The sequence below is a fragment of the Monodon monoceros genome, unplaced genomic scaffold (assembly GCF_005190385.1).
Source record: "Monodon monoceros isolate NGI ecotype Baffin Bay Population unplaced genomic scaffold, NGI_Narwhal_1 Super_Scaffold_8, whole genome shotgun sequence".
NCBI lineage: Eukaryota > Metazoa > Chordata > Mammalia > Artiodactyla > Monodontidae > Monodon > Monodon monoceros.
Genome location: NW_021703785.1, coordinates 66,050,862 through 66,075,320, shown reverse-complemented (window position 1 = coordinate 66,075,320; position 24,459 = coordinate 66,050,862). Strand labels below are relative to the sequence as shown.

Here is a 24,459-nt window from a genome sequence, read left to right as displayed (position 1 = left end):
AGGTGTGCCAGGATTGAGGCACATTGTACTGGAGAGAAAGGCAAAGATATTAGCAGGATCTTACATTTGTCTGGGCTTTCCGTGTGTGAGTCCTCTGTGTGCACATTTTTTCATTTGAGTGTAACAAGCCTCTAAGGCGGCAGGGCGGACACGGCCATCTCCATTTTATACAATAGAATGGATAAGGATCCTAAGACTTGGAGAGACTTTCCCGCCCAAGATCACAAAGGTGGAGCCCAGACCATCCACTCCCCAGTTAGTCACAGATCAGATATACACACACTTAAACGGACACAGTGTCTCCACAATTTCTATCAAAAGGGCTCTTTGGTAACCGGAAAGACGTCATGACTATTTTGTCGTAGAGGGTGCTTGGGCCAAACCCCTCCTTCCTTTTCCGTTCACTGATCAGGGACCCAGAGTCCTCCCACTCCAGCCCAGCTGCGTGCAAGGTTTTCACAGATAAATTACTTGCTAAGCCAGAGCTGAAAGCTAAAACATGTGATTATTCAAAAAACAGATGCAAAGGATAATAGAGGTTAATGACAGCTAGTCAAAGTACAAACCTTGGTGTTTCTCTGTCTCTTTTGGAAGAACAATCACAACTGTCATTTGACATTCATCAAGTAATTCTGCACTATTGAATTAAAGAACAAGTACTGGTTTTGAAATGGTTAAAAGATAACAGTAAGAGGGAGAGGAAAGCAAAGTTCCAACTCATCCCATACATCTCCTTTGGCTTCCTCGAAGGCGTCCTGGACTGGGGCCTGCGGGACCTGCCATTCAGGTTGCGCGTGTCCGGGGGCTCTTCACGGGAGCATCTTCCTTAAACACTTCAAGGGGAAGTCCGCCACAAGTCCCTCTCTCCCAACATTCCAAGTTCCGACCTAGCTCTCCCCACCCTGCCCCCCAGTACAATTTCAGCCAATGCCTAATCGCCTCTAGTAATGTCAGTCACTCTTCTCGGCCTCAGAGTGGGAGAGAAGAGAAAGCAGGTGCTTCCCGGCGGGCGGACCCCGCGAGGGCATGCCAAGTTCCCGCGCCGAACTCAGGAAAGTTGGGTGGCCCCCTTCCTTCCTCCACGCCCCCCGGCTCTGCGGCTTCTTCCAGGGGCGCGCGTGGATGCCGAATAAAAGGCGGCGCGCAGGGCACTCATGTCGCAGAAACATACCCAGCTGCCTCTGGGAGCAGAGAACAGGTGCATTTTCTCCGACGTCCGGGAGCGGCGCCCGTTGCACCTTGCCCGCGGTCGCGCCCCTCGCGCCGACTCCCGCTCGCCCTTTGCGCCCCCGCCCCCCCCCAATTCGGGGCGGGGAGAGGCGCGGGGCCACGTGTAATTATTGCCGGCGGGGCCCGCCGGGGAAGCGGGGGTGGGCGCGCCGGCGGGGGCCGGGCGGCGCGGCGCTGGCATAAAGGGGCGCTGCGCGGCGCCCCGGCGTCCGGCTCCCGCGCAGCATGCCCGCCCACGTCCCACCGCGCCGCCCGCGTCTGCGGACGCCACCGCTGCTGCTGCTGCTGCTGGCCCTGGGCGGCCGCCGCCTGCGCGCCGAGCCCGGCGACGGCGCGCAGACCTGGGCCCGCTTCGCGCGTCCTCCGGCCCCGGGTGCCGCGGGGCTCTTCCACGACACCTTCCCCGACGGCTTCCACTGGGCCGTGGGCAGCGCCGCCTACCAGACGGAGGGCGGCTGGCGGCAGCACGGCAAGGGTGCGTCCATCTGGGACACGTTCACCCACCGCCCTCCGGCGCCTCCAGGCGACGCCCCGGTAGCCGGCCTGCCGTCGGGCGCCCCGTCGCTGTCCCCGCCCGTCACCGGGGACGTGGCCAGCGACGGCTACAACAATGTCTTCCGCGACACGGAGGGGCTGCGCGAGCTCGGGGTCACCCACTACCGATTCTCCATCTCGTGGGCGCGGGTGTTTCCCAATGGTAGCGCCGGCGCCCCCAACCGGGAGGGGCTGCGCTACTACCGGCGTCTGCTGGAGCGGCTGCGGGAGCTGGGCGTGCAGCCCGTGGTCACCCTGTACCACTGGGACCTGCCCCAGCGCCTGCAGGACGCCTATGGCGGCTGGGCCAACCGCGCCCTAGCGGACCACTTCAGGGATTACGCCGAGCTCTGCTTCCGCCACTTCGGCGGCCAGGTCAAGTACTGGATCACCATCGACAACCCCTACGTTGTGGCCTGGCACGGCTACGCCACCGGGCGCCTGGCCCCCGGCGTCCAGGGCAGCCCGCGGCTCGGGTACCTGGTAGCGCACAATCTTCTTCTGGTGAGTTCGAGGGGCCAGGCGGAGGGCCATGCCGGGGAGAGGGCCACTGGAGACGTGAACCTCCGGTTAGATGAGGCTCCATTTGAGCACATCTGTGAGGTTACCTAGAATTCACACCCGGGGAGGAGGCGGGGCGCGGGGGGCGCTGAGCATCTTGGACTTCCCTGGAAAGCGTGGAGTTGGGAATGGGAGGGAAGCCTCCGCCGTGGGAGTGCCTGTGATTGCCCTTTTGGGCCCATCGTCAAAAAGAAAATTGGTATCAGTTTCTCCTGTGAGAAAAGGGAGCTCCTTTCTCTGAGGGTAGAGGAATTCCTAGAGGTAAGATAGGGAGGAGTACGAGTAGCCACGGGGAGCATGAGAAAAGAAACAAGTTTGTTCGGAAGCCACGCAGATAGCGTTACTCTCTACTAGAATTTGTGGAGATGTCATGAGTTCAGTGTTAATCCAATAAGATCTGTCTTGCTTGTAGCACAAGTTCACACTGCAGCAAATTTGAAGGTATTAAAATCGCATCTACTGCAGAGCAGAGTTCAAACTGTCTTTGGATGTTCTTTCTGTGGCAGGATTGAACACTACATCCGCCAGCCTTACTTAATCAGCAGGGGTATAATGACCCCTCATAAAATCTTAAAGCTAGCCGTAAAAGACAGAAACCACTACAGGGTGATACAGATTGGGTCCTACAACAACTGTATTCGCACGATGCTCTCTCCAATAGGAAGGATTCCTCAGGGATGAGATTATTAGCCTGACATAATTGATTTTAACACCCTTGTGCAAAAGGCTTAATAAATTTTGACAGCAGGAAGAATGAATGTGCCATGATAAAGTTGTCCCCCAAATAATTCTTTCTCCTTTTGCTCCTTAGTATTGAAGGTTAGGTCTCATCGATTTGAGGGTTCATTTATAATCTCAGTTATTGGTACACTTTGTACAGAATTTTGTATCATGAGAGAATATTTTATGGATATGTGCAAACATTTTAATAAAACTGTTTAAATGTATAACTTTTGGCACCACATTTTGGTGACTTGTGGGCCTACTGGAAGACCGATTTTTCTTTAAACATCTTTATTGGAGTAGAATTGCTTTACAGTGGTGTGTTAGTTGCTACTGTATAACAAAGTGAATCAGCTCTATGTATACATATATCCCCATATCCCCTCCCTCTTGTGTCTCCCTCCCACCCTCCCTATCCCACCCCTCTAGGTGGTCGCAAAGCACCGAGCTGATCTCCCTGTGCTATGCGGCTGCTTCCCACTAGCTAGCTATTATACACTTGGTAGTGTGTATGTGTCCATGCCACTCTCTCACTTCGTCCCAGCTTACCCTTCCCCTTCCCCATGTCCTCAAGTCCATTTCTACGTCTGTGTCTTTATTCCTGTCCTGCCCCTAGGTTCTTCAGAACTTTTTTTTTTTTTAAGATGGAAGACCTATTTTTAAATTTAGAATTCAACCACATATTTTGAACAAAGTCAAGATGAAGACCACTTCTACACACTTTAATTGAAGCCATAGATAATTGAGGCAGAACAGTATTGGGTTATTGAGTTGACTTACTGCTGGAGCTGCTGGTAATGTTGTAATAATGGCTAATTAGATTGTATGTCAGCTCCACAAAACCTGTTTGGTACCACAGGTCATAAAAGAATGTTGGCTTTGTTTGACAAAAAATTTGTGATTTTAGTGATTCCATATTGATACATATTTTTCATTAAGGTACTTTAGAGCAGTGGTAATAAACTTTTTCAGTCTGTCAATCCTTGTAAGGAATCAGAAGACCCTAAATAGCACCTGTTCATGGTTGGTGATAGAAAAACTGGCCCTCTTTTAAAGAAAACATAAGCAAATTTCAGTTCGTACCAGTTCGTACCAGAAACAAGAGATATGTGGACCAACTGAAGGACCTAATAGACCATTCCTGCAAAATTACTACTTTAGATTTAAATAACATGAGTTCTGTTTTCAGAATGCATGTAATAAACCCTGTGTAAATACAAAAGTTATCAGTTGTTACAGCCACTTACATGATCATTTCATACATAAGATAAGGAACTGGGGCTGTAGGAGCTTTCTGGTACTCTGGTATTTTATTTTATTTTGATTCTAAGCTACTGATTTTTTTTTTTTTTGGAGTACAGTTGCTTTACAATATTGTGTTAGTTTCTACTATACAGCAAAGTGAATCAGCTATACATCTACATATATCCCCTCTTTTTTGGATTTCCTTCTCATTTAGGTCATTGCAGAGCACTGAGTAGAGTTCCCTGTGTTATACTGTAGGTTCTCTTTAGTTATCTATTTTATACATAGTATCAATAGTGTATATATGTCAATCCCGATCTCCCAACTCATCCTACCACCACCCCCTCCCCCTTGGTATCCATATGTTTGTTCTCTATGTCTGTGTCTCTATTTCTGCTTTGTAAATAAGATCTATACCATTTTTTTCAAATTCCACATATATTACTCTGGTATTCTAAATAGTCAACATGCTTTTGGTTCTTGTGCCCACTCTTGGCCTTTTGATTAACTTCCCAGTTATATTTTTGTATCCTTACACAAAATCTTGCCAAACACTAACCATCTTTCCCAGAAATGCAGTGGACTTTGTGTTCATAAGAAATTAGTAACAGGGGGACAGTTGGTTTTGCTGATGCTACAAACATAATTACAGTTGCTGTAAAATATTAATTTTGCTTTCGAATTTCTTTGGTTTGGAATTTAGTCATTCTTGTATCTTATGAAGAAATAAGTTGTCATGATCAAAAATGGTATCTTTCATTATTTCATATGAGATGTTTTCATTCTGATTTCAATACTCTTTCTTGGCGTGTGTGTTAGGGGGAGGGGGGGAGGGAAGTTTTGATCTTAGTTGAAAAGATAAATTATATTCCCCAGATTTTGGTAATGGAACATTTTGGTGATAGAACATTTCAGCTAGGGCTTAGATATTACTGGCAGGGGTCACTGGGCCCCTAGCTTATTCATTTGCGTTTGGGGATATGATGCTTGTGAAGGATAAATCTGGCCAACACCCCTCCCCTGCCCCATTCTCTGCTTCCACTAATTTACAGGTGGACTAAGGAGACCCCCTGGGGAGACTGGAAATTTGAACACTGCCCCCCCCACCCCGGAGGACAGGAGGCAGGCCAGACAAACTGCAGGATGAATAATGAGGTAGGGAGGCTTTGCTCAGAATGGAGTCTTCGTGGTTTTTTGCGGGTTTCTGGTGCTGAGGTAAACCTTAATAAAAATAGCCTCTGTGTGTGTGTATGTGTGAGAGAGAGACAGAGACAGACTGACAGCCAGAACTGAAAGGAGGATTTCCCTGCAGAGCCCTAGGAATCCAGACTGCTTTGCTCAGAGTATAACCCAGGAAGAAGACACACCTCCTCTCTGACTTGAAGAGGGACTGCTCTGCCTTAATGGCTCTTGAAAGATGGTTCTTGATGGCCCCTGAAAAACTAGTGTTAAGGCCTGTGGTTGGGAGTCCAGCTCCAGCGGTGCCTCTGAGTCTTTGTTCTGCCTCTGGGTTTCTGACCGAGTTGAAGATAAACATGGGCCTCCCAGGGAGTCTTGCAAATGTCTGTAAAGGGAACCTGTGGGAAAAGACAACTTTTTTCACTTAAGGAGGTGGGGCTGGGAGATGTTACTTTGGGCATTTCGTATAGTGCAGACCTGACTGGTATTGAACATCAGTGCTCCTGTCTCAGCTGATCTGTCCACAGCATCTATCCAGCCACTATTCTCTTTCTCGCTACACTTCCTCAGCTTGGCTTCCAGAACCCAACTGTCTCTCCCTTCTCCTCTCAGCTCACTGGCGATTCATTCCCAGTTCCCTTTGATTATTCCTCTTCATCCTGCCTCTAAATACTGGAGTGCCTTGTGCTCCCTCCTGGGACCTCTTCTTAGATTCGCTCCAAGTGAACTCTTTGAATACTCTATGTCCTGATGACTCCAAATTTTGAGTCTCCAGCCAGAACTTCTGATCTGAGCTCCAGACTTGGAGCACTTGGAGTGCCTTCTCCACTTTGATGTCAAATAGGCATGTCACATTTAACATCCAAAAACAAATTCCTATTTTCCCCATCTCCATTATGGCAGCTTTGCTCTTTCAGTTGGTTGGGCCCCAAACCTTAACTTCTTCCTTTCTCTTACATCTTATATTCAATCCATCAACCAATCCTATAGCTCTACCTACCTTCAAAATGTATACAGAATCAAAGCACTTCTCCTTTTATCTATAGCTACAGGTCCAAGCCCCTATCAGATTCTGCCTGCGTCACTGGAATAGCCTCCTAGCTGATGTCCTTGCTTCTGCACTTGCCCCTTGCAGTTTGCCATGATGGATATTCTCAAGGATATCATTATGTATGAACAAGACAAAGTCCCTCATTTATTAAAATCCCACTTCTTCTTCGAGAACCAGCTCACATGCTCCCTTTGGCTCCACACTCGAATGCCATCTCTTTCTCCTATGGAATCCCACAATGCTTCACTCTGATGCCTCCTACCATACTTCTCCTTTTATGTAATCATTTGCTTCCTTTCACTAGCCAGGTAATTCCTTAAGTGAGGAAACCAGGTTCACTTCATCTATCCTAAAATGCCATCTTGCCCTTCATTCCCCAAGTAATAGTGGAGGCAGTTTATCTACTAGATACATGTTTAAATTATACACGCTATGTACTTTTGTGAAGCACTTTACCAATTTTCCTCTCATTAAAATGTTTTTGGTACATTGCTGGAATAATCAACTGGGTTGAACGTTAATGTATTTTATAGACTACTGAATTCAATGGTGTGTTTAATCAGAAATGGTTAAAATATCTCCTGAAGAGCTTGACTCACTCTTCTTTGAATATCTGATTGAACACAGTGTTTTTTGAAGGTCACAGTCAAGTCCAAGAAAAAAATTTACAAATAGGAAAAGAACTAATAAAATAATTTCAAAATCATAACAATGTTTTACAATGTCAGCTATTTCAAGTTGAAGAGGGAAAATACAGACTACTAAGCATTCAAATAATGCCAATATACATTTCTTAAGTGAAAAATGAATGGATGCACAACTGTAGTACCTGAATGTGTAGTTAGTCATGAATTTGGCACACAGAAGTCCTCTGAGTTATCTTAATTTTTCAAACAATATGGTTGCTCCAAGCCAGAATTTTAAAATTAATTTGTACAAAAAGTGCTTTTCTTTCAACGAATGTTATCTTTTTAAGGCATAAAGGAAATTTTAGGTGTAGGAAGAGAATAAAGTACAAAATAAAATTGGGAGGACAAGAAATAAAGAGTGGGTAAGTAAGAATACATACTGTTACTGAATCCTTCAAGATCCACATCTTCTCAGGAAACTGCAAAGTGATACTTGTAATCTATACTTAAACAGATAGAGCATATAAAAGGTAGATTATGCTTATCTTGATACATTCTGGGTACAAAGATAATCTAAAGGATCAGTATAGCTCTTCTCCCTTCCACCTTGGGATAAACTCTTATTTATCCTTCAAAGACTTGACTCAAACACTCCTATTTTGCGATAACAGGCAGAGAGGATCATTTACTCATTTGCGACTCCTTGAGGTCAGAGACTGCATATCATATTCCTTTTTAAATTTTTAGTGCTTATCTCAGTCCTTGGAGCAGAGGAAATATTCAATACAATTTTTAATGAATGAATAAATATAGATGTAAAATAATTTTACTTCAATATGTCCTTTTTTCTTTCTTCTGAATTGAACACCTACAGTCTGTTTTCTCACCCAGTATCTGGGAAGGAGTTTTAAAAAGTGAGGAAGAACAGGGGAAAAAATTTCTGCCCAGGTAGGTATGTAACCTTTGCACATTTACAAGGCAAAAAATATCCCCATTTTCATCCCGTGGACAGGGGAGGAGGGGAACAGGGGAAGGGGGAGAACGTGACCTTGTGAGTGCCTGACTTGGAAGCTGCATCATCTCTTCCACTCACCTCCCACTGGCAGGAGTCAGTCACGTGGTGTAAGGAGCGTGGGAATTACTGCAGCTGCGTAGCCATGTGCTTAGCGAATCAGGTGGGAACACGTCATTAAGGACAAGCATTCATCTCTCCGACACCGTCCACCTCTCAAATATATTGTGAAAATTAAAACAAAATCATGTATGTCGACATGTTCTGAAAAACGTAAAGCGCTCTACAAAGGTGAGGTATGAATTTTTATTGTCAATAATAATAAAAGCAAGAGTGCTTGAGAAGTGATTCTCTTGAGCTGTTTAGGTGAAAGGAATTAGACAAACGCTTTAGAAATTGTTGCCTCACTTCTTCATTCAGTGGGATAGAGTCTTAGCAATTATTTCAACAGCATTTGACTAAAGATTTTCAAATGAGTTTTGAGATAATTTATTTTACATAAAACATATTACCAAGTACCTTTTCTTGATGTTTAAAGGAAATATACTAAAATTTATGACTGATATAATTTGATATATTGACTTAAAGATAAATATTTAGTGAACTTGCATGGCCCCAGTCCGAATAGATTTTTTTTATTAATAACATTATTGTTTGAAGTATGGATGTCAGAACATCATCCATGAACCAGTATCATTTATAGTTTGATAAAATACTCAAAATAAACTGAAACCAGTACTATACATTAAGTTTAAATATAATGGTGAGAAGATATTATTTGCATGTCTATAAGTGCACTACTATTTGATAATTAGAATGTTAGAATTAGAAGGCACCAGGGAAATCCCAGGTCAGATTTCTTCTCAGGACCAACTCCTTGCAGTGGCCCTGGGGTCCTCTAGCTTCTGCTCGACTATTTGCGGCAAGAGGAACCCAGCTCCTCTCAAGTTGCCCACTCGATTTTATCTTTTATATTGATTGGAAACCTGCCTCTGTATGGGACTCACCCGCGGTTGTCTCTGCCTCCCTAAATCTCAAAGAATAAAACAAATTGCTTTTTGACGAGACAGCTTTTCAAATATCTGAAAAGGCCACTATGTTCTTCCTAAGTATTTTCTACTTTATTCACACTCATGGCTGCTCCTCTGAGAAGAATTAGAGGGAGCTGGCATTTAGTCAGGGCTCCTTCTTGGGAGACCGCGATGGGGCCGACAGGAATGTGGTTGAATTCTGAGAAAGCAAATGTGACTGTTGAGAGGGCTCTTTATCTTCTGACACTTGAGGAAAAGGTGGGGAGGGAGAGGGAAGAGTTGACCTTTCTATCTCCCCAGAGGGTGGGTCTTTGAGGAACAGAGAAGAACAGGGATGTCTGTGGGAGCTGCCTGTGTCCATCGCCCTTACCAAGGGGCTGCAGACGGTGGGGATGACTGAGGACACCCAAAGTAGGAAGGGCGTTCTGGGCTCCGCGTTCTGGGAACCAGCTGTGCAGCCGGGCCCAGGTGCAGCAATGCGCAGTTCACGTCATAGGATCAGTGCGTGGAGGGGCCGAAGTTCAGGTGGGAGAGGAGGGGAAGGACACGAAGCAGGAGAAGTGAGCCCAGACTCTTTGAAGGCTTCTTTTAAGATTTGATGTGCAGACCAAATTTCAGCTGCCCCAGATGTTCAGGGCACATTTCTTATTCTGGACACCGAATCCTGTCCCTGCCGTCCAAGACTGCATTCGCGGTTTTGGCTGTTACCTCCCTGCGGACTCGGATTAGTTTGTGGTCAGCGAAAACCTCTCAGGCTTTTAAATTTTTCCCCATGTGAATTGCTGTTAAGCCAGACTTCCCCTGTCATCTCCTTTTGTCACTTACTTTTGAACTTTTAATCGTATTAAATTTCATTCTCAATGTGTAAAGGTGAGAGGAGGATTACCACAGATGGTGGATGCTTCCTAAAAATTGGAAATAACCTAAATATACTAGGGTGATCTGTTAAAGGAATAGCAGTGCACAGGTATAGTGGAATAAATAGTATTCGGCCGTTATAAAGTTAATGTACGGTGATTAAAAAGTTGCACATGGTATGTTATTAAGAGAAAAATGCCATATGATATATTATGCTTCTTATATATCTCTGTTGTGTGAATAAGTGTGAATAAGTAGAGAGCACTCTATAGCTCTTTAGCTGTGCTGAGCTCTCTTCAGCCACTGTCCTTTCCCCCAGCTTCTTTCCTGACATGCCCAAGCCTAGATTTGATATCCCTGCTTTCTGCTCCCATAAAATCCTGTACTGCCCTTCTAATAATACTTCACACATTTTATTGAAATTATTTGTCTTTCCCCAAAGACCTCAGCTTTGAGATGCTAGGAGTCATGTTTATCTTGCTTTCCATTTATATCCAGAGCATGAATGAAAGAGTGCACTGGCTCCCCCCGCCCCCTCCCCCCCAAATGTGAAAGGGAAAAAGAAAAATGTTAACAGTGGGTTATTTCTGGATAGTGCGATTATGGGTAATTTTTTCTTTCTGATTATCTGGATTTTCTAATTGTTCTATAAGCAAAATGTAATACTTTTGTGATGGAGAAATCGTAAGTGGTGTTTCTGGGAAAAGATGGCTGAGTGAATTTACCCATCTAATTTATTTTCCCTCTTGAAACCCCATTAAACTTTAGTAAAGAAACAGTTAAAGCAAAGAAGGGGGGGCGGCAAGGGGAGGGAAGGAGCAAAGGAGGGAAGGGTGAGGGAGAAAGACCCACAGTGATGGAGAGAGCAGAATAGTACCAGAAATTTGGAAGCTGAGAAGCAGGTGGGAGAGTATTCCTGACTCAGCGGATCTGAGCAAGCTGACTGCTGAATTGGCTGTGGGAGAAGCCAAGAACCAATCCTACGATTGCAGAATCTTCCAGAGGCTCAGAGAATAGCAAGAGCAGGTACTATGGAACTGGAGGTGAAGGGAGTGGGTGCTTAAAATGAGAAGAATTGGTTGAAAGCTGTGTAAGAAACAACTAGATTTCTGCGTCTCTTCCCCCAATCCCTCCTGTTGGGCATATGCTGCTTCTCCACTCAAGGAGAAATCTCGAAGTGAACTTTCTGGAGAGTATAAAATGGAAAGTGTCTGGACTGAGGGACATCAGGCACAGCTGAGGGCATGAGCACCACCCTGAAAATAAGGACTAAGTGAACATATGCGACAAGTTTGAGACACCCACCCCTTCCCCAGACCCCTCCTCCACCCCGCTACCAGCTCTCCTCGCCCACCAGGCTCTCGGAATGGTGGCTGTGTGACTTCTACTCCCCAGGGAGGGACTGGAAGTGTCTTCTCCAGGGAGTCTGATGAGCTCATGCGGAAAGACCTAAGATGCTGATCCTAAAGGTTCCACAACAAATGGTAGAGACAGATCACTCCACAGTGAAGCTCAAAATCAACATGCCCCACCCACATGCTCAGACCTTCCAGTCAGGGTTTTTGTTTCTCTTTCTTAAACATGAGTAGACAATCAAGAATCAACAGGATCCAAGGAAAGCCTCTAACTTGAAAGATTGAGACCCACCTAAATAAAGAGGGGAAAAAACTCAACTTACTGGGGCAAAAACTTGGAGGAAACTGAGAATATATAAGGAGGAAAAAAAGCTAAAAAGAAAAAAAGAAGACTCAGTCAAAAGATATTACAAACTTCTAGTTATAAAATAAGTCATGGGATGTAATGTACAGCATGGTGATTATAGTTAATACTGTATTTTGTGTTTGAAATTTGCTAAGGGAGTAGATCTTAAAAGTTCTCACAAGAAAAAAAAAATTGTAACTATGTGTGGTGATGAATGTTAACTAGACGGGTTGTTTCACCCGAGTGAAGTGGGCGAGTAGGAGAAGTTGTGGCCCTGGGTGAGCATGTGCCCGAAGTAACTCTCTGTCAGGAGGGATGAGGTATGGTCCTGCCAGATTCTCTGATGTTAAAAGAAGCTAGAAACTCAGAATTTTGAGTGAAATTTCCTGAATTTTAAAGATTATCTCAAAAAAAAAATTTTAAGCCTGACAAAGGCCAAACAAATCTATATGGATTTTGAGTTTATAACACTCGACCTATAGCATCTGGCTCATCTGAAGCCCTGACAGGAGCGTGACTCCACACCCTCCAGTGTGCCTTGTCCATCACTATCTCCCTGAGGCTCTAGACGGGGGCTGTGGCCTCCACTGAAGTGGTGAAATTTCCCCAAATTGAATGGTTGCATATGTTGAAGAATGTGGATTTTTGAGCGTGTTCACATTGGGTAGTGCCAGGGATTAGATCCTGCAATATTAAATAAATAATGGATATTCACTTAAACTTATTTTATTCGATGACTTCAATAGGTCTTTGTCAGATCATTAGACAATCTACTTAATCGCAGAGAATACTCGCACCCTACCATATTCCCAGGCCTGAGACTGGAGGCTTGCTTTCTGGAGTAATTGAAAGACAGGGGAGTGGAACTTTGGGGCTACATAGAGCAAAGACAGGAGTGAGACACAGGGATGAACACAGTGGCTCAACTGGAATTGGACCTACAAACTTTCCATCACCTCCCAGCAGCCTGATCACTAAGCCGATAGCATCTGTCTCTCCTGGTAGGGGAAGGGAGGGTATTCGGTGCCTTTGAAAGGCACCAAAGTAAGGATCTCACCCACTGACATTGGGGGCTGGTCCCCTAATGAAGTGACTGACTTCCTGGCAAATGAGCATAGCTTGCTGCCTATAAAGTGTCCCCATGCCTATAATTTTGACTAGATTTTAAATACTTTTCTCTTAAATATGAATGGACAGCCAAGCATCAAAACGTATTTGAGGAAAGTGTCCACCATGAAACAGGGAGAATAAAATAAATACACAGAAAAGCAAACCATGAAAAACGCATTATGCAGGAAATTAAATACACACAAATGGAAAAAGGAACAAATCAGAGAATATTTAAAAATTATTGAACGTCAACAATGTGACTGTTGAAATAAAATGTTTAGTAAAAAGATTGAAAGATACAGGAAAAGAAGTGCCCCCAAAGTAGTACAAAATGACAAAGAAATGGAAATATTAAAGAAAGGGGAAAAAGATTTAAAAGATGAAACATGAAAGTCCAACATCAGACTAATAAGAATTCAGAAGGACAATAAGGAAATGGAGAGCAGGAAATTATTAAAGAAAGAATGTAAGAAAATCCTCCAGAACTGAGGAACACAAGCCTTTAGCTTTAAAGATCCTTCTGAATTCCTAGCACAATGAATGCACAGTTATGTAGGGATTTAGAAAGCTTACCTTCTGATATGGTACTGGCACAAAAACAGAAATATAGATCAATGGAACAGGACAGAAAGCCCAGAGATAAACCCACACACATACGGTCACCTTATCTTTGGTAAACGAGGAAACAATATACAATGGAGAAAAGGCAGCCTCTTCAATAAGTGGTGCTGGAAAAAATGGACAGCTACATGTAAAAGAATGAAATTGGAACACTCCCTAACACCATACACAAAAATAAACTCAAAATGGATTAAAGACCTAAATGTAAGGCCAGAGACTATAAAACTCTTAGAGGAAAACATAGGCAGAACATTCTATGACATAAATCACAGCAAGATCCTTTTTGACCCACCTCCTAGAGAAATGGAAATAGAAACAAAAATAAACAAATGGGACCTAATGAAACTGGAAAGCTTCCCTTTGCACAGCAAAGGAAACCATAAAGAAGATGAAAAGACAACCCTGAAAATGGGAGAAAATATTTGCCAACAAAGCAACTGACAAAGGATTAATCTCCAAAATACACAAGCAGCTCATGCAGCTCAATATCAAAAAAACAACCCAATCCAAAAATGGGCAGAAGACCTAAATAGACATTTCTCCAGAGAAGATATACAGATTGCCAACAAACACATGAAAGGATGCTCAACACCACTAATCATTAGAGAAATGCAAATCAAAGCCACAATGAGGTATCACCTCACACCGGTCAGAATGGACATTATCAGAAAATCTACAAGCAATAAATGCAGGAGAGGGTGTGGAGAAAATGGAACCTTCTTGCACTGTTGGTGGAAATGTAAATTGATACAGTCACTATGGAGAACAGTATGGAGGTTCCTTAAAAAACTAAAAATAGAACTACCATACAACCCAGCAATCCCACTACTGGGCATATACCCTGAGAAAACCATAATTCAAAAAGAGTCATGTACCAAAATGTTCATTTTAGTTCTATTTACAATATCCAGGCCATGGAAGCAACCTAAGTGTCCATCGACAGATGAATGGATAAAGAAGATGTGGCACATATATACAATGGAATATTACTCAGCCATAAAAAGAAATTGAGTTATTTGTAGTGAGGTGGATGGACCTAGAGACTATCATACAGAGTGAAGTAAGTCAGAAAGAGAAAAACAAATACCGTATGCTAACACATATACATGGAATCTGAAAAAAAAAAGCTTCTGATGAACCTAGGGGCAGAAGAGGAATAAAGACACAGACGTAGAGAATGGACTTGAGGACACGGGGAGCAGGAAGGGTAAGCTGGGACAAAGTGAGAGAGTGGCATGGACATATATACACTACCAAATGTAAAATAGCTAGTGGGAAGCAGCCGCATAGCACAGGGAGATCAGCTCGGTGCTTTGTGACCACCTAGAGGGGTGGGGTAGGGAGGGTGGGAGGGAGACGCAAGAGATATGGGTATAGATGTATACATATAGCTGATTCACTTTGTTATACAGCAGAAACTAACACACCATTGTAAAGCAATTATACTCTAATAAAGATGCTAAAAAAATAATAAATCCTACCTTCTGTGTAATCTTTCCTAAGAAGCTAATGGAAGGCATGCACCAATGAAATTACAGAGTAAGTAAACAGGGAGAAAACAGATGTAGAAAAGTATAGCTATAATCCATAAGAAATAAAGAAAAATTCTAGGACGAGAGCAGTTCTAGACAACATCTCGTCTAGATGGAACCAGGAGGATGGAAGAATCTAGCAGAGAAGGGAGAGCTCTAAGTAAAAAAGTAGACTCAATAGAATAGAGGGTAGTGAATATGATGGAGAATCACGAAAACATTAAAACACGTAGGAAGTATTACACAAGTTTAATAGTGAGGTGATGATTTATTCAAAGGAAAATAAAAAGCTGTACAAAAAAGGAAATATTATAGTGTCCTATTTGGCTCTCCAGTGAACAATATTTATATGAGAACCTCGATGCAACTATTGGTTAATGATTTGAATAAGAACAGACATTTGGGAGAATGAGGCCAGAAAATTGAGGGGTGTGAGAGAGGTAACTCTTCATTATGTTGAATTATTAAATGTTGGAAGAAGCATATTATTTAGAAATATGGTAGTAATTACTGGAAGAAACAGCTGAAAGTTAACTGTAGTTGTCTGCAGGGAGCAGAAGTGGGAGTTTGAGAAGGCCTGGGGAAGATGCTTACTGTTTTTCGTAAGCCTTTGATTTTAAACTACGTTAATGAGTTTATTTAATTAAAAATAATTTTGAAAAAGCCTGTACCACTGAATAATGCTTTAAAGTTTCTGAAATGCTTTTGTGTATTTTGGGGGGCCGGTAAAATAGTTGAGAGGCTCAGATTTTAGGGATCTAAACTGCCAAGGGATCAAACTGGGATCAGAACCCAGGTTTTCCAGCAATCTTACCACTGGCATATACCCTGAGAAAGCCATAATTCAAAAAGACATATGCACCCCAATGTTCATTGCAGCACTATTTACAATAGCCAGGACATGGAAGCAACCTAAGTGTCCATCGACAGATGAATAGATAAAGAAGATGTGGTACATATATATACAAAGGAATATTACTCAGCCATAAAAAGAAATGAAATTGAGTTATTTGTAGTGAGGTGGATAGACCTAGAGACTGTCATACAGAGTGAAGTAAGTCAGAAAGAGAAAAACCAATATTGTATATTAACACATGTATGGGGAATGTAGAAAAATAGTACAGATGAACCTATTTCCAGGGCAGGAATGGACGTAGATGTAGAGAACGGACATGTGGACACAGCGGGGGAAGGGCAGGGTGGGATGAATTGGGAGATCGGGACTGACATATATACACTACTATGTATAAAATAGATAACTAATGAGAACATGCTGTATAGCACAGGGAACTTTACTCAGTGCTCTGTGGTGACCTAAATGGGAAGGAAATCCAAAAAAGGGGATATATGTATACGTATAGCTGATTCATTTCGCTGTACAGCAGAAACTAACACAACATTGTAAAGCAACTCTATCCCAATTTTAAAAAAAAAGAGCCCAGCTTTTCTGAACCCCTGGTTGCAGTGCTCACTGCCTTACTGCTTGCTGTCTCCAGCCCACAGTTTTCATTTGTGTGTGTGCTGGTGAATGTCTAGACCAAGGGTAGCTTCCCTCCTTGTCACATCGGCGCTCAGAAATGGAGGTGTCACGAGTGTACCTGGGCTGTGATCTCTGCGTATTCCCTGCATAATAACTTGCCCGTTGTGTAAATATTTGCTTGGTGAAGTAATGATTCCATGATAACTCAAATAATAGTCATGAAAAAGGCGCATTTCAATTCAGAGCTCTCATTTTCTTTCTTCTACACGATTCTCATTCCTGAAAAATTAAAGAAACCAAACAATCTTTCATGAGGAGTTACAGCAGAAACCGTGTGTGGATGTTTCCTGGTGTTTATTGCTACTCTGTGAGAAATAAGATGGGGGAACGAAAACCGCGTCATTCACAATTGGACTAAAAAGCTTTTCTTCTTTTTTTTCTTTTCCTTTCATGTTTAAGCCCTGCAGTTTTGAATTTTCCCTTTCTTCATAGAGGAAGACAGGTCAAGCAGCTATGATTCCAGTTCCCCATTCTGGAAACACCCTCACAGCTGTTTAATACATTTGGCCTCAACTCAACCCCCTGTCCCCTCAGTCACTGCCTTTCAGCCACAGGAAGGGCTTGCTGTTGTGCCTTGGGGCCCTTTTTTCTGGTTCTTCTCTCTGCCTGGAATGTTCTCCCCACCCCACTGTACCCCCAGATCCACAGCTCCCTCACCTCCTTTAAGCCTGTGCTCAAAAGCCACGTTCTCAAATGAGGCACATCCTGAACACCCCATTTAAAATGCTTCTCCCAGCACCCCAGACTTAGTGGGAGTAGAGGACCCCTTCCTGGCTCAAGAAACACTTTCTGGGGGCCTGGAGAAGAGAGGAGTTCACCGAGTTCATAGGTACTGCAGATGAAATGTGTGAACACGAATTTCTTGGGTTTGGTTTTTAGCTTCAGAATAGAAGACCCTAGAAGAGCAATTAAAAAACAAAACAAAAGCAAACACACAGCCTCTGGCATAATAGTGGCTATTGAAAAGGCAGTCTTCGATTCCTTATGCAACCCCCAGACAGAAGCTCATTCTTTGGATTTAGTAGTTGCTCAACGCTGCAGGGCCAAGAGGCTTATGCGTGTTAATTAACACCCTTGATGAACATTTGTAAACGAGTCCCACCAAAGCCCAAGCTGACCAGCTTTCTTTGTGATAAAGAATAATCTTCGGGGATTATTTAAGATCACAAAAGGAGACTAAGGAAAAATGTTCCTAGACTTGGAAATGGGACAGAAGGATTACTGACGTCCTTCTGAGCAGCCTGCCTGGGTTAATCCTATTCTCTGATTCTGACTCTCTGTGGGTGCAGAAGGGAGTGTGTCTTTTTTAGATTTGTTGTTTACTGTGGATCAGGGTATTTTAAGTTCTATAAGGGTAGATGTTAATGGAAATGTTTCTTGCCTAATAGGAGCACATACGGATTTTGTCCTATGGAGATGGAAAATGAAAAGGTTAAAACTACGGCATATTCAATGAAAGGAAAATAAAGACTCCTGTGAGTGCTACCGAAAGCAATGGCATCTCCTCTCCTTGGCACCCAGGGCTCCCTTATTTTGTTCCCTTATTTTCACACCACTTACCATCTTTTAACATGCTTTTTAGTTCACGTTTGTTATGTTTGTTGGTTTTTTTTTCTCTCCTCCTGCTGAGATGGAAGTTCCATGAGGGCAGAGGTTTTTGTCTGACTTGTTCACTGTTGGATCCCTAAGTGCCAGAACTGGGCCAAGCCTATAGTAGGTGCTCAATAAATACTTGCAGAATGAAAATAGCCCTTAACATCGATCACTGACTTTCAAACTTTTCTGACCTTGACCCTGACAGTAAGAAAGGCATCTTATGTGTTGACACATACACAACAGAAGTCTCACAAAACAATACTTACCCTTATGACATGTGGTGCACTCTGAATAGAATTAGTTCTATTTTATTTCCATTTTCAAGATTTCTGTGGCTATACATAACTCGATTTCACAGCTAGAATCTGTGGTGTGAAAAACTTTGACTTAAGACCATGTAGAAACTGCTACCACATAAGGCAAATGGGAAAAGGGGGGGAAAGAGGGGCAAGCAGATTACTTTCTATTATAGGCTATTCCATAAAACATATTTCCTGTTCCTGTACTCTTATCCTGTCTGACAACGTAGAAGACCTCACACATCCACATGTCACTTTTTCTTTACGCGAAAAGTGTTCTCTCTTGCAAGGGAAATTGAGTTATTTCCAAAGCAAAGAGCTATGAATGAGCCTGGGAACTGAGAAATGATCTTAAAGTCTCAGAGAGAGTCAGTTGGTTGGCATCTGCTGTTGCTAAGTCAAAGCAGGAGAATTAGGTGAGGAGGCAGAAGTAAACATTTAGAAAGTAAAGGTGACTGTTGTGGAAGAAAAACACTTTTCTCAATTTTGTAGAAATCAGAGAGTAGCTGTTTCATGAGGGTATTACAGAATTACTTTGGCAATTATAGTGATAGATGTTTACTGAAAAGAGCCTGGTTGACTGATGAAACTTAGGATGCTTTGGCTGATCTTGGGAATACATCCTTTATCTGAGTCCTTTATCTTCGTGTCGCTTTTTCTCACCTAGCCTGATGTCTCCCTCCCTGTTCCTTTCTCGGCTCTCATTTTGTTGCTATTAGAAAAACAGGTGCAAAAACCAGGAATTGGAACCCCTCTGTGTCTCCGATAACGTTGTGATTAATGGACCAGACGGATTCTGGTCACAGGCCAGATATTTTATTAACAGCCTAGCATCAATGAATTGGAAGGATTTTCATAGCAGCGTGATTTAGTATTAAATAGAATGATTTAACTGATGTTGATTAGTCCTGTACAGATAAATTAATGAGGCAAGAAACCTAATCTCTGATTTATTGATGTATTTACCAAGAGTGAGTTATGAAATAATTTTTACTTCATTTGAAGGAACTTTTTATTCAAAAATGAATGAGTAAGGCCTTTTATGTAACCTTCTTCGGAAAAATCCAGACAAAATGATCATAAGTAACAAAACTCCAAAACTACACCATGATTTAAAAAAAATCTACCTTGATCTGTATCTTGCCTAGTTGTAAAAGCATTCCTTTGAGTGAGTTCTTATAGAATCTCAAACTTGGTTATATGTGTATTAGGAATTCTATATTTGCAAATGACCAACCCCAACTAAAACTAGGTTAAAGAGGAAAAGGGACTTTATTAGAAGGACACTGGGGTGGGTCACAGAATTGGCGAAGAGCTCCAATGACTTTGGGAATAGGACTTGCAAATCACCATTCCCTTTGAGGAGGGCAATCTTTCTCTCTCACTACACACATGCGCATGTGAGAGCACTTTCCAGTAATCATCACCTTTGTCCAGGACCTTAATCATACCTACATTTTGGCAGTAGCGTTCCAACTTGCAGCATCCAGTTGTTCACATTTTAATCCATTCTGCAAGAGATGATTTTGATTGTATGATTTTGATCCTCATTGTCTCAGAAGTTTATGCTCACCTGTTATGATCTATCAAATCCAAATAATTTTGCATTCAAAAGTTTTCATATTCTGGTCCCACACTTCCTATTGTAAACTTATATGCCAAAAGCCACAAAGTTTTAAACACTTTCTCTAATTAGGCTAGTATCATTATTTTCACAACACTGAATACATTCTTATGTCTGTGCCTTTAATCATAATTTCCATGCTTAGATACTCCACTGCCCTCCCCAAGCACCAGCCACATTCCACTATGAGGATATTTTAAATGCTTGTTGCCCCTAAACCACTTACCCCAAATGTGGCCCAGGCTAGAAAAGAGATCCTAATTGTTTGGCTTAATACATGGATCTTAGAGTTTTGGGGTGAATTCCAGATGATCTGATGAACTACAACTTGGTCAAAAACATTTTGATGGAGAATAATGTAATGAACTGGATCATTTGGTCAAAAATAAATCTCAGTTACTAGACTTTCTATATTAATAATTTTGTTTTTCTGTGAATCTTTTAAGCATTCCTAACTTTTTTTTCCCCAGAAATTATGAGGCTAAAATGTAAGAAACTGTTCTTCCATGTTTGTGAAATTTTGGAGCAACTGAAATGTGTGACAATAGGAGATTAGTAAATCAATAAGTAATTGTTGGATGGTGTGAGATAGAATTAGTTGGAACAATCCAAGTCATCCATCTTTGTGCAAAACATAGCTAAACAAGCGGGACAGACATCATCAGTTTAGAAAATAATCTAGTAAATAATTTGAAGCAGAAAATTCCCCAAACTTGAAAATTTCAGTTACTTTTATTATTTATTTTATTTTTCTTATTAGAAAAGCAATGCATGCATGCTTATTACATAAAAGTTAGAAAATCAGAAAAGCAGAACAGCATTAAAAAATGGCCATAGTCCCACTCAATAGAGATGACAACAATTATCCTCTTGGTACAAATTCTTCAAAATCCTGTCCTATGTATATTTATTTTATAGATGTGCATGTGATTCCATAAATTAGGTAATACTGCTTATGATTTGACTGTAGCTAACTATAATTTATTAAAGTGATTGATTTGTAGCCAACGATTAATTTGTTCCATTTAACCCCTAATTTGTGAGTTATTTCAACTAATCCCTATTGTTGGCCTTTTAGATTTGTTTCAAGTAATCTAAGAACTATGACTGGCACATAGTAGCTACTCAATAAATGTTTGACTAAAAGAATAAGTAAATGAATAATCTCATGTTGTTGGATGTTCAGATTGTTTCAAGTCAACTCCGTTGTTGATGGAGAGTGTACAGTCTTGATGAAGAGCTGCCAGTTTATGAAGAAGCATGACATCTACCCCAACTGTATTTGTGCAGAGGGCGATGGGAAAGGGATGTCTACTGTGTCTGGGGAGCCAAACAAGCCTTCACAGGGGAGATGAGAGTGGAGGTGAATTTGGAAGGAGAGAGAATTTTTCAGAGAATAACTGGGGAAAATAGCAGTAAGAGGAAGCAGTATTAATTAGGGACTCCTTCTTGGAAGAGGCAAGTGTAAACAGAAGGCAGGGAGGGATAGAGATGATAGAGGAAAAGTAGAATGTCATTACAGAGTTGATAGGTTGTCATCCAAGGTACGTACAGGCTTGGGTGAGGGGTAACAAGAAATTGACCTGACAGTAGCAAAAGAGCAGGGTTGGGGAGCGATGAGATATACATTGATAGGAAATTGTTAATTTGTGGGAGGCTGTAAGGCTTGGTGATCGAGCTAGAAATTCTACTTATTTAATTGGCTAAGAAGTACAAAATAAAGTCAAGCAAGCCCAGCTGCTGCCTAAGTCCATGATTTTTCTGACTGGGTATCAGCGAGGGTGGACATAAGGCCCTGGGCATAGGTTGGGGCCTGGGTGATAGAGGCAGGTCCCAGGCAAATTTTGAGGAACTGCACACAGAGATTACTGGTTATTTCTGTAGATAAAAGTCATAGGGGCCTATTTTTTTGAAATTATTTATGTGCTCTATTAGGTGGTTGTTTTGGGGGAGGATGCTTGAAATTCTTTCTGAAGGAACTTTAGTTTACAATCCATGGGGCTGTGCTGATAGAAATAAGAGGAATAATTCAGCCTACAGTCATGAAATTTAGGCTAGTTGGTGTACTTGTGTAACAGCCCAGGGCAGCAGTGACTTTTAAGAAAGTCCCTAGATGTGTAATCATGATACTATTCTTGAACTTGTGGTAAGAGGATGCCAAAGGGGAAAAAAACTTTCCAGTGCTCTCTGAAATTTATCTAGTCCTTCGACCTTTCTCAGAAGAGTGCACCTTTATTTTACAACTAAAACAACATCTTGAGGGCTCTTTTTGGGCAGGGAGTAGACACAAATTAGCCGTTTGAATGATATTCTGTTTATGGGCTGCATTTCAGTTCTTTTACCATTGGTCTCAGTCCATTTAATTAAGATTATTTGTAGGATTAAATTAATCCTTTAAGAATTATTCCATTTCAAGTTTTTTAAAAATCTAAAGAATGATTAAAAAAAAAAGTGACCCATTCACTATCACCTTTGAAATACATTTGAATGTTTAATACCGTCCATGTCTTTTCCAACTTCAGACTCAGTTACCCAGCTGCCAACCAGGCATCTTCATTGGGATGTCAAACCCATGACCTAAACAGAACTTGATCGCTTCCCTTCCCCAGTCCCTTATTTTTTGCTTTCTCTGTTGTCCTTGATTCTTCCCCTCACAAGTCATATGTAACATCCAATTCATCAGCAAGTTCTACTGATTCCACCTTCAATGATAGCCTAAATCTGGCCCCTTCTCACTATCTCCTTTGGTCCAAACCAACCTCATCTTTTGCCTGGACCATTGCAACAGCTCCCTAACTGGTCTTCTTGCTCCCATCTTGCCCTCCTACAGTCTGTTCACCGCACAACAGCCAGTCATCTTTTAAAAATCATAAATCAAGTGACATTACCACCACACTTGAATAATAGACATAAATGGCCAGTCACAATTCTAAGTGCTTTCCATATATTAACTTATTCAATCGTCATAAAGATGTGAACATAAGGTGCTATTGTTATTCCTATTTTCCAGATAAGGAAACAGAGGCACAGAGAGTTAGATTATGTGTCCAAAGTCACACAGCTAATAAGAGTACAGATTTAGAACAGTCTGAGTGACTGTTGTGGTTTTAGTTTGTATTTCCCTGTTGATATTGGTGTTGAGCACCTTTCCATGTGCTTATTGAGCATTGGTGTGGATGCTCTAGTGAAATGTCTGTTCAAATTTTTTGTTCATGGTGGGGAGGGGGGTGGTTTCTTTTCTATTATTGATTGGTAGGAATAGTGTATTTACTTGGATATAACTCTTTTGTCATTTACATATTTTTAATATTTCTCCTCAGTGTTTTTTCTTTTTGTTAACTTTTGATGAGCAGATTTCAATCTTGATGATGTCCAGTTTATCAATTTTTTTTCTTTTATGATTAATGCTTTCTGTGTTCTAAGAAATCTTTTCCTACTCCAAAATTAAGAGGCTATGTTTTGTTCCACAAGCTTTATAGTTTTAGCTTTTACATTTGGATCTATGAGTTATCTCATATGAATTTTTATGCACAGTGTAAGGTTGAGTTCATTTTTCTCCATATATTTTCACAATTGTTGCAGGAGAATTTGTTGAAAAGTCTTTCCTTTTGCCACATAAGTGCCTTGGTACATTTGTTGGAAATCAGCTGGCCATGGGCTTTAAAAAGTCTCTGTTCTTCTCCTTTGATCTATTTGTCTATCCTTATGCCAATATCACACTGTATTGACTATTATGCTTCAACTTTGTTCTTCCTTTTGCAGAGTATTTTAACTGTTCTAGGTGCTTTGAATTATCATATACATTTTAGAATCAATTTATTAATTTCCACAAAAATTGTATTGGGATTTTGGATGGGATGGTGTTGAACCTAGAGATCAACTCAGGGAGAACAGATAATTTAACAAGGTTGAGTCTTACAGTCCATAAAAATGGTATCCCTCTCGCATATACATTATTGATACTATGTATGAAATAGACAACTGATGGGAATACACTGAACATAGCACAGGGAACTCTACCTAATGCACTGTGGTAACTTAAATGAGAGGGAAGTCCAAAAGGGAGGGGATATCTGTATATGTCTGGCTGATTCATTTTGTTGTGCGGTGGAGGCTAAAACAACATTGTAAAGCAACATACTCCAATAAAAATTAATAAAAAATGGTATTTCTTTCCATTTATTTAGGTCTTCTTTAATTTCTTTTAGTACTGTTTTGTGTAGTCGGTTTGCACATCTTTTGTGAAATTATTCCTAAGTATTTTATGGTTTCAGTGCTATTGGAAGTGGTATTGTATTTAAAATTTATTTTCCAAATGCTTCTTGCTCATATATTAAAATACAGTTGAGTTTTGTATCTTGACAGTGTATTCTGGTAACTTGC

At 41.7% G+C, this 24,459-nt stretch overlaps 1 protein-coding gene across 4 annotated transcripts in view; it reads left to right on the top strand.

Moving 5' to 3' along the window:
* The first annotated feature begins 1,455 nt into the window (after positions 1-1,455).
* The window catches only part of KL (klotho), a 57,414-nt gene continuing 34,410 nt past the window's right edge, over positions 1,456-24,459 (top strand). For all 4 annotated transcript variants that reach the window (XR_003791767.1, XR_003791766.1, XR_003791768.1 and 1 more), the window contains exon 1: positions 1,456-2,268. Coding sequence is in view for 1 of the 4 variants with exons in the window: in XM_029210462.1 (XP_029066295.1) it covers positions 1,456-2,268 (813 nt within the window). In the remaining 3 variants the exon portion in view is untranslated. The remainder of the gene's footprint in view (positions 2,269-24,459) is intronic.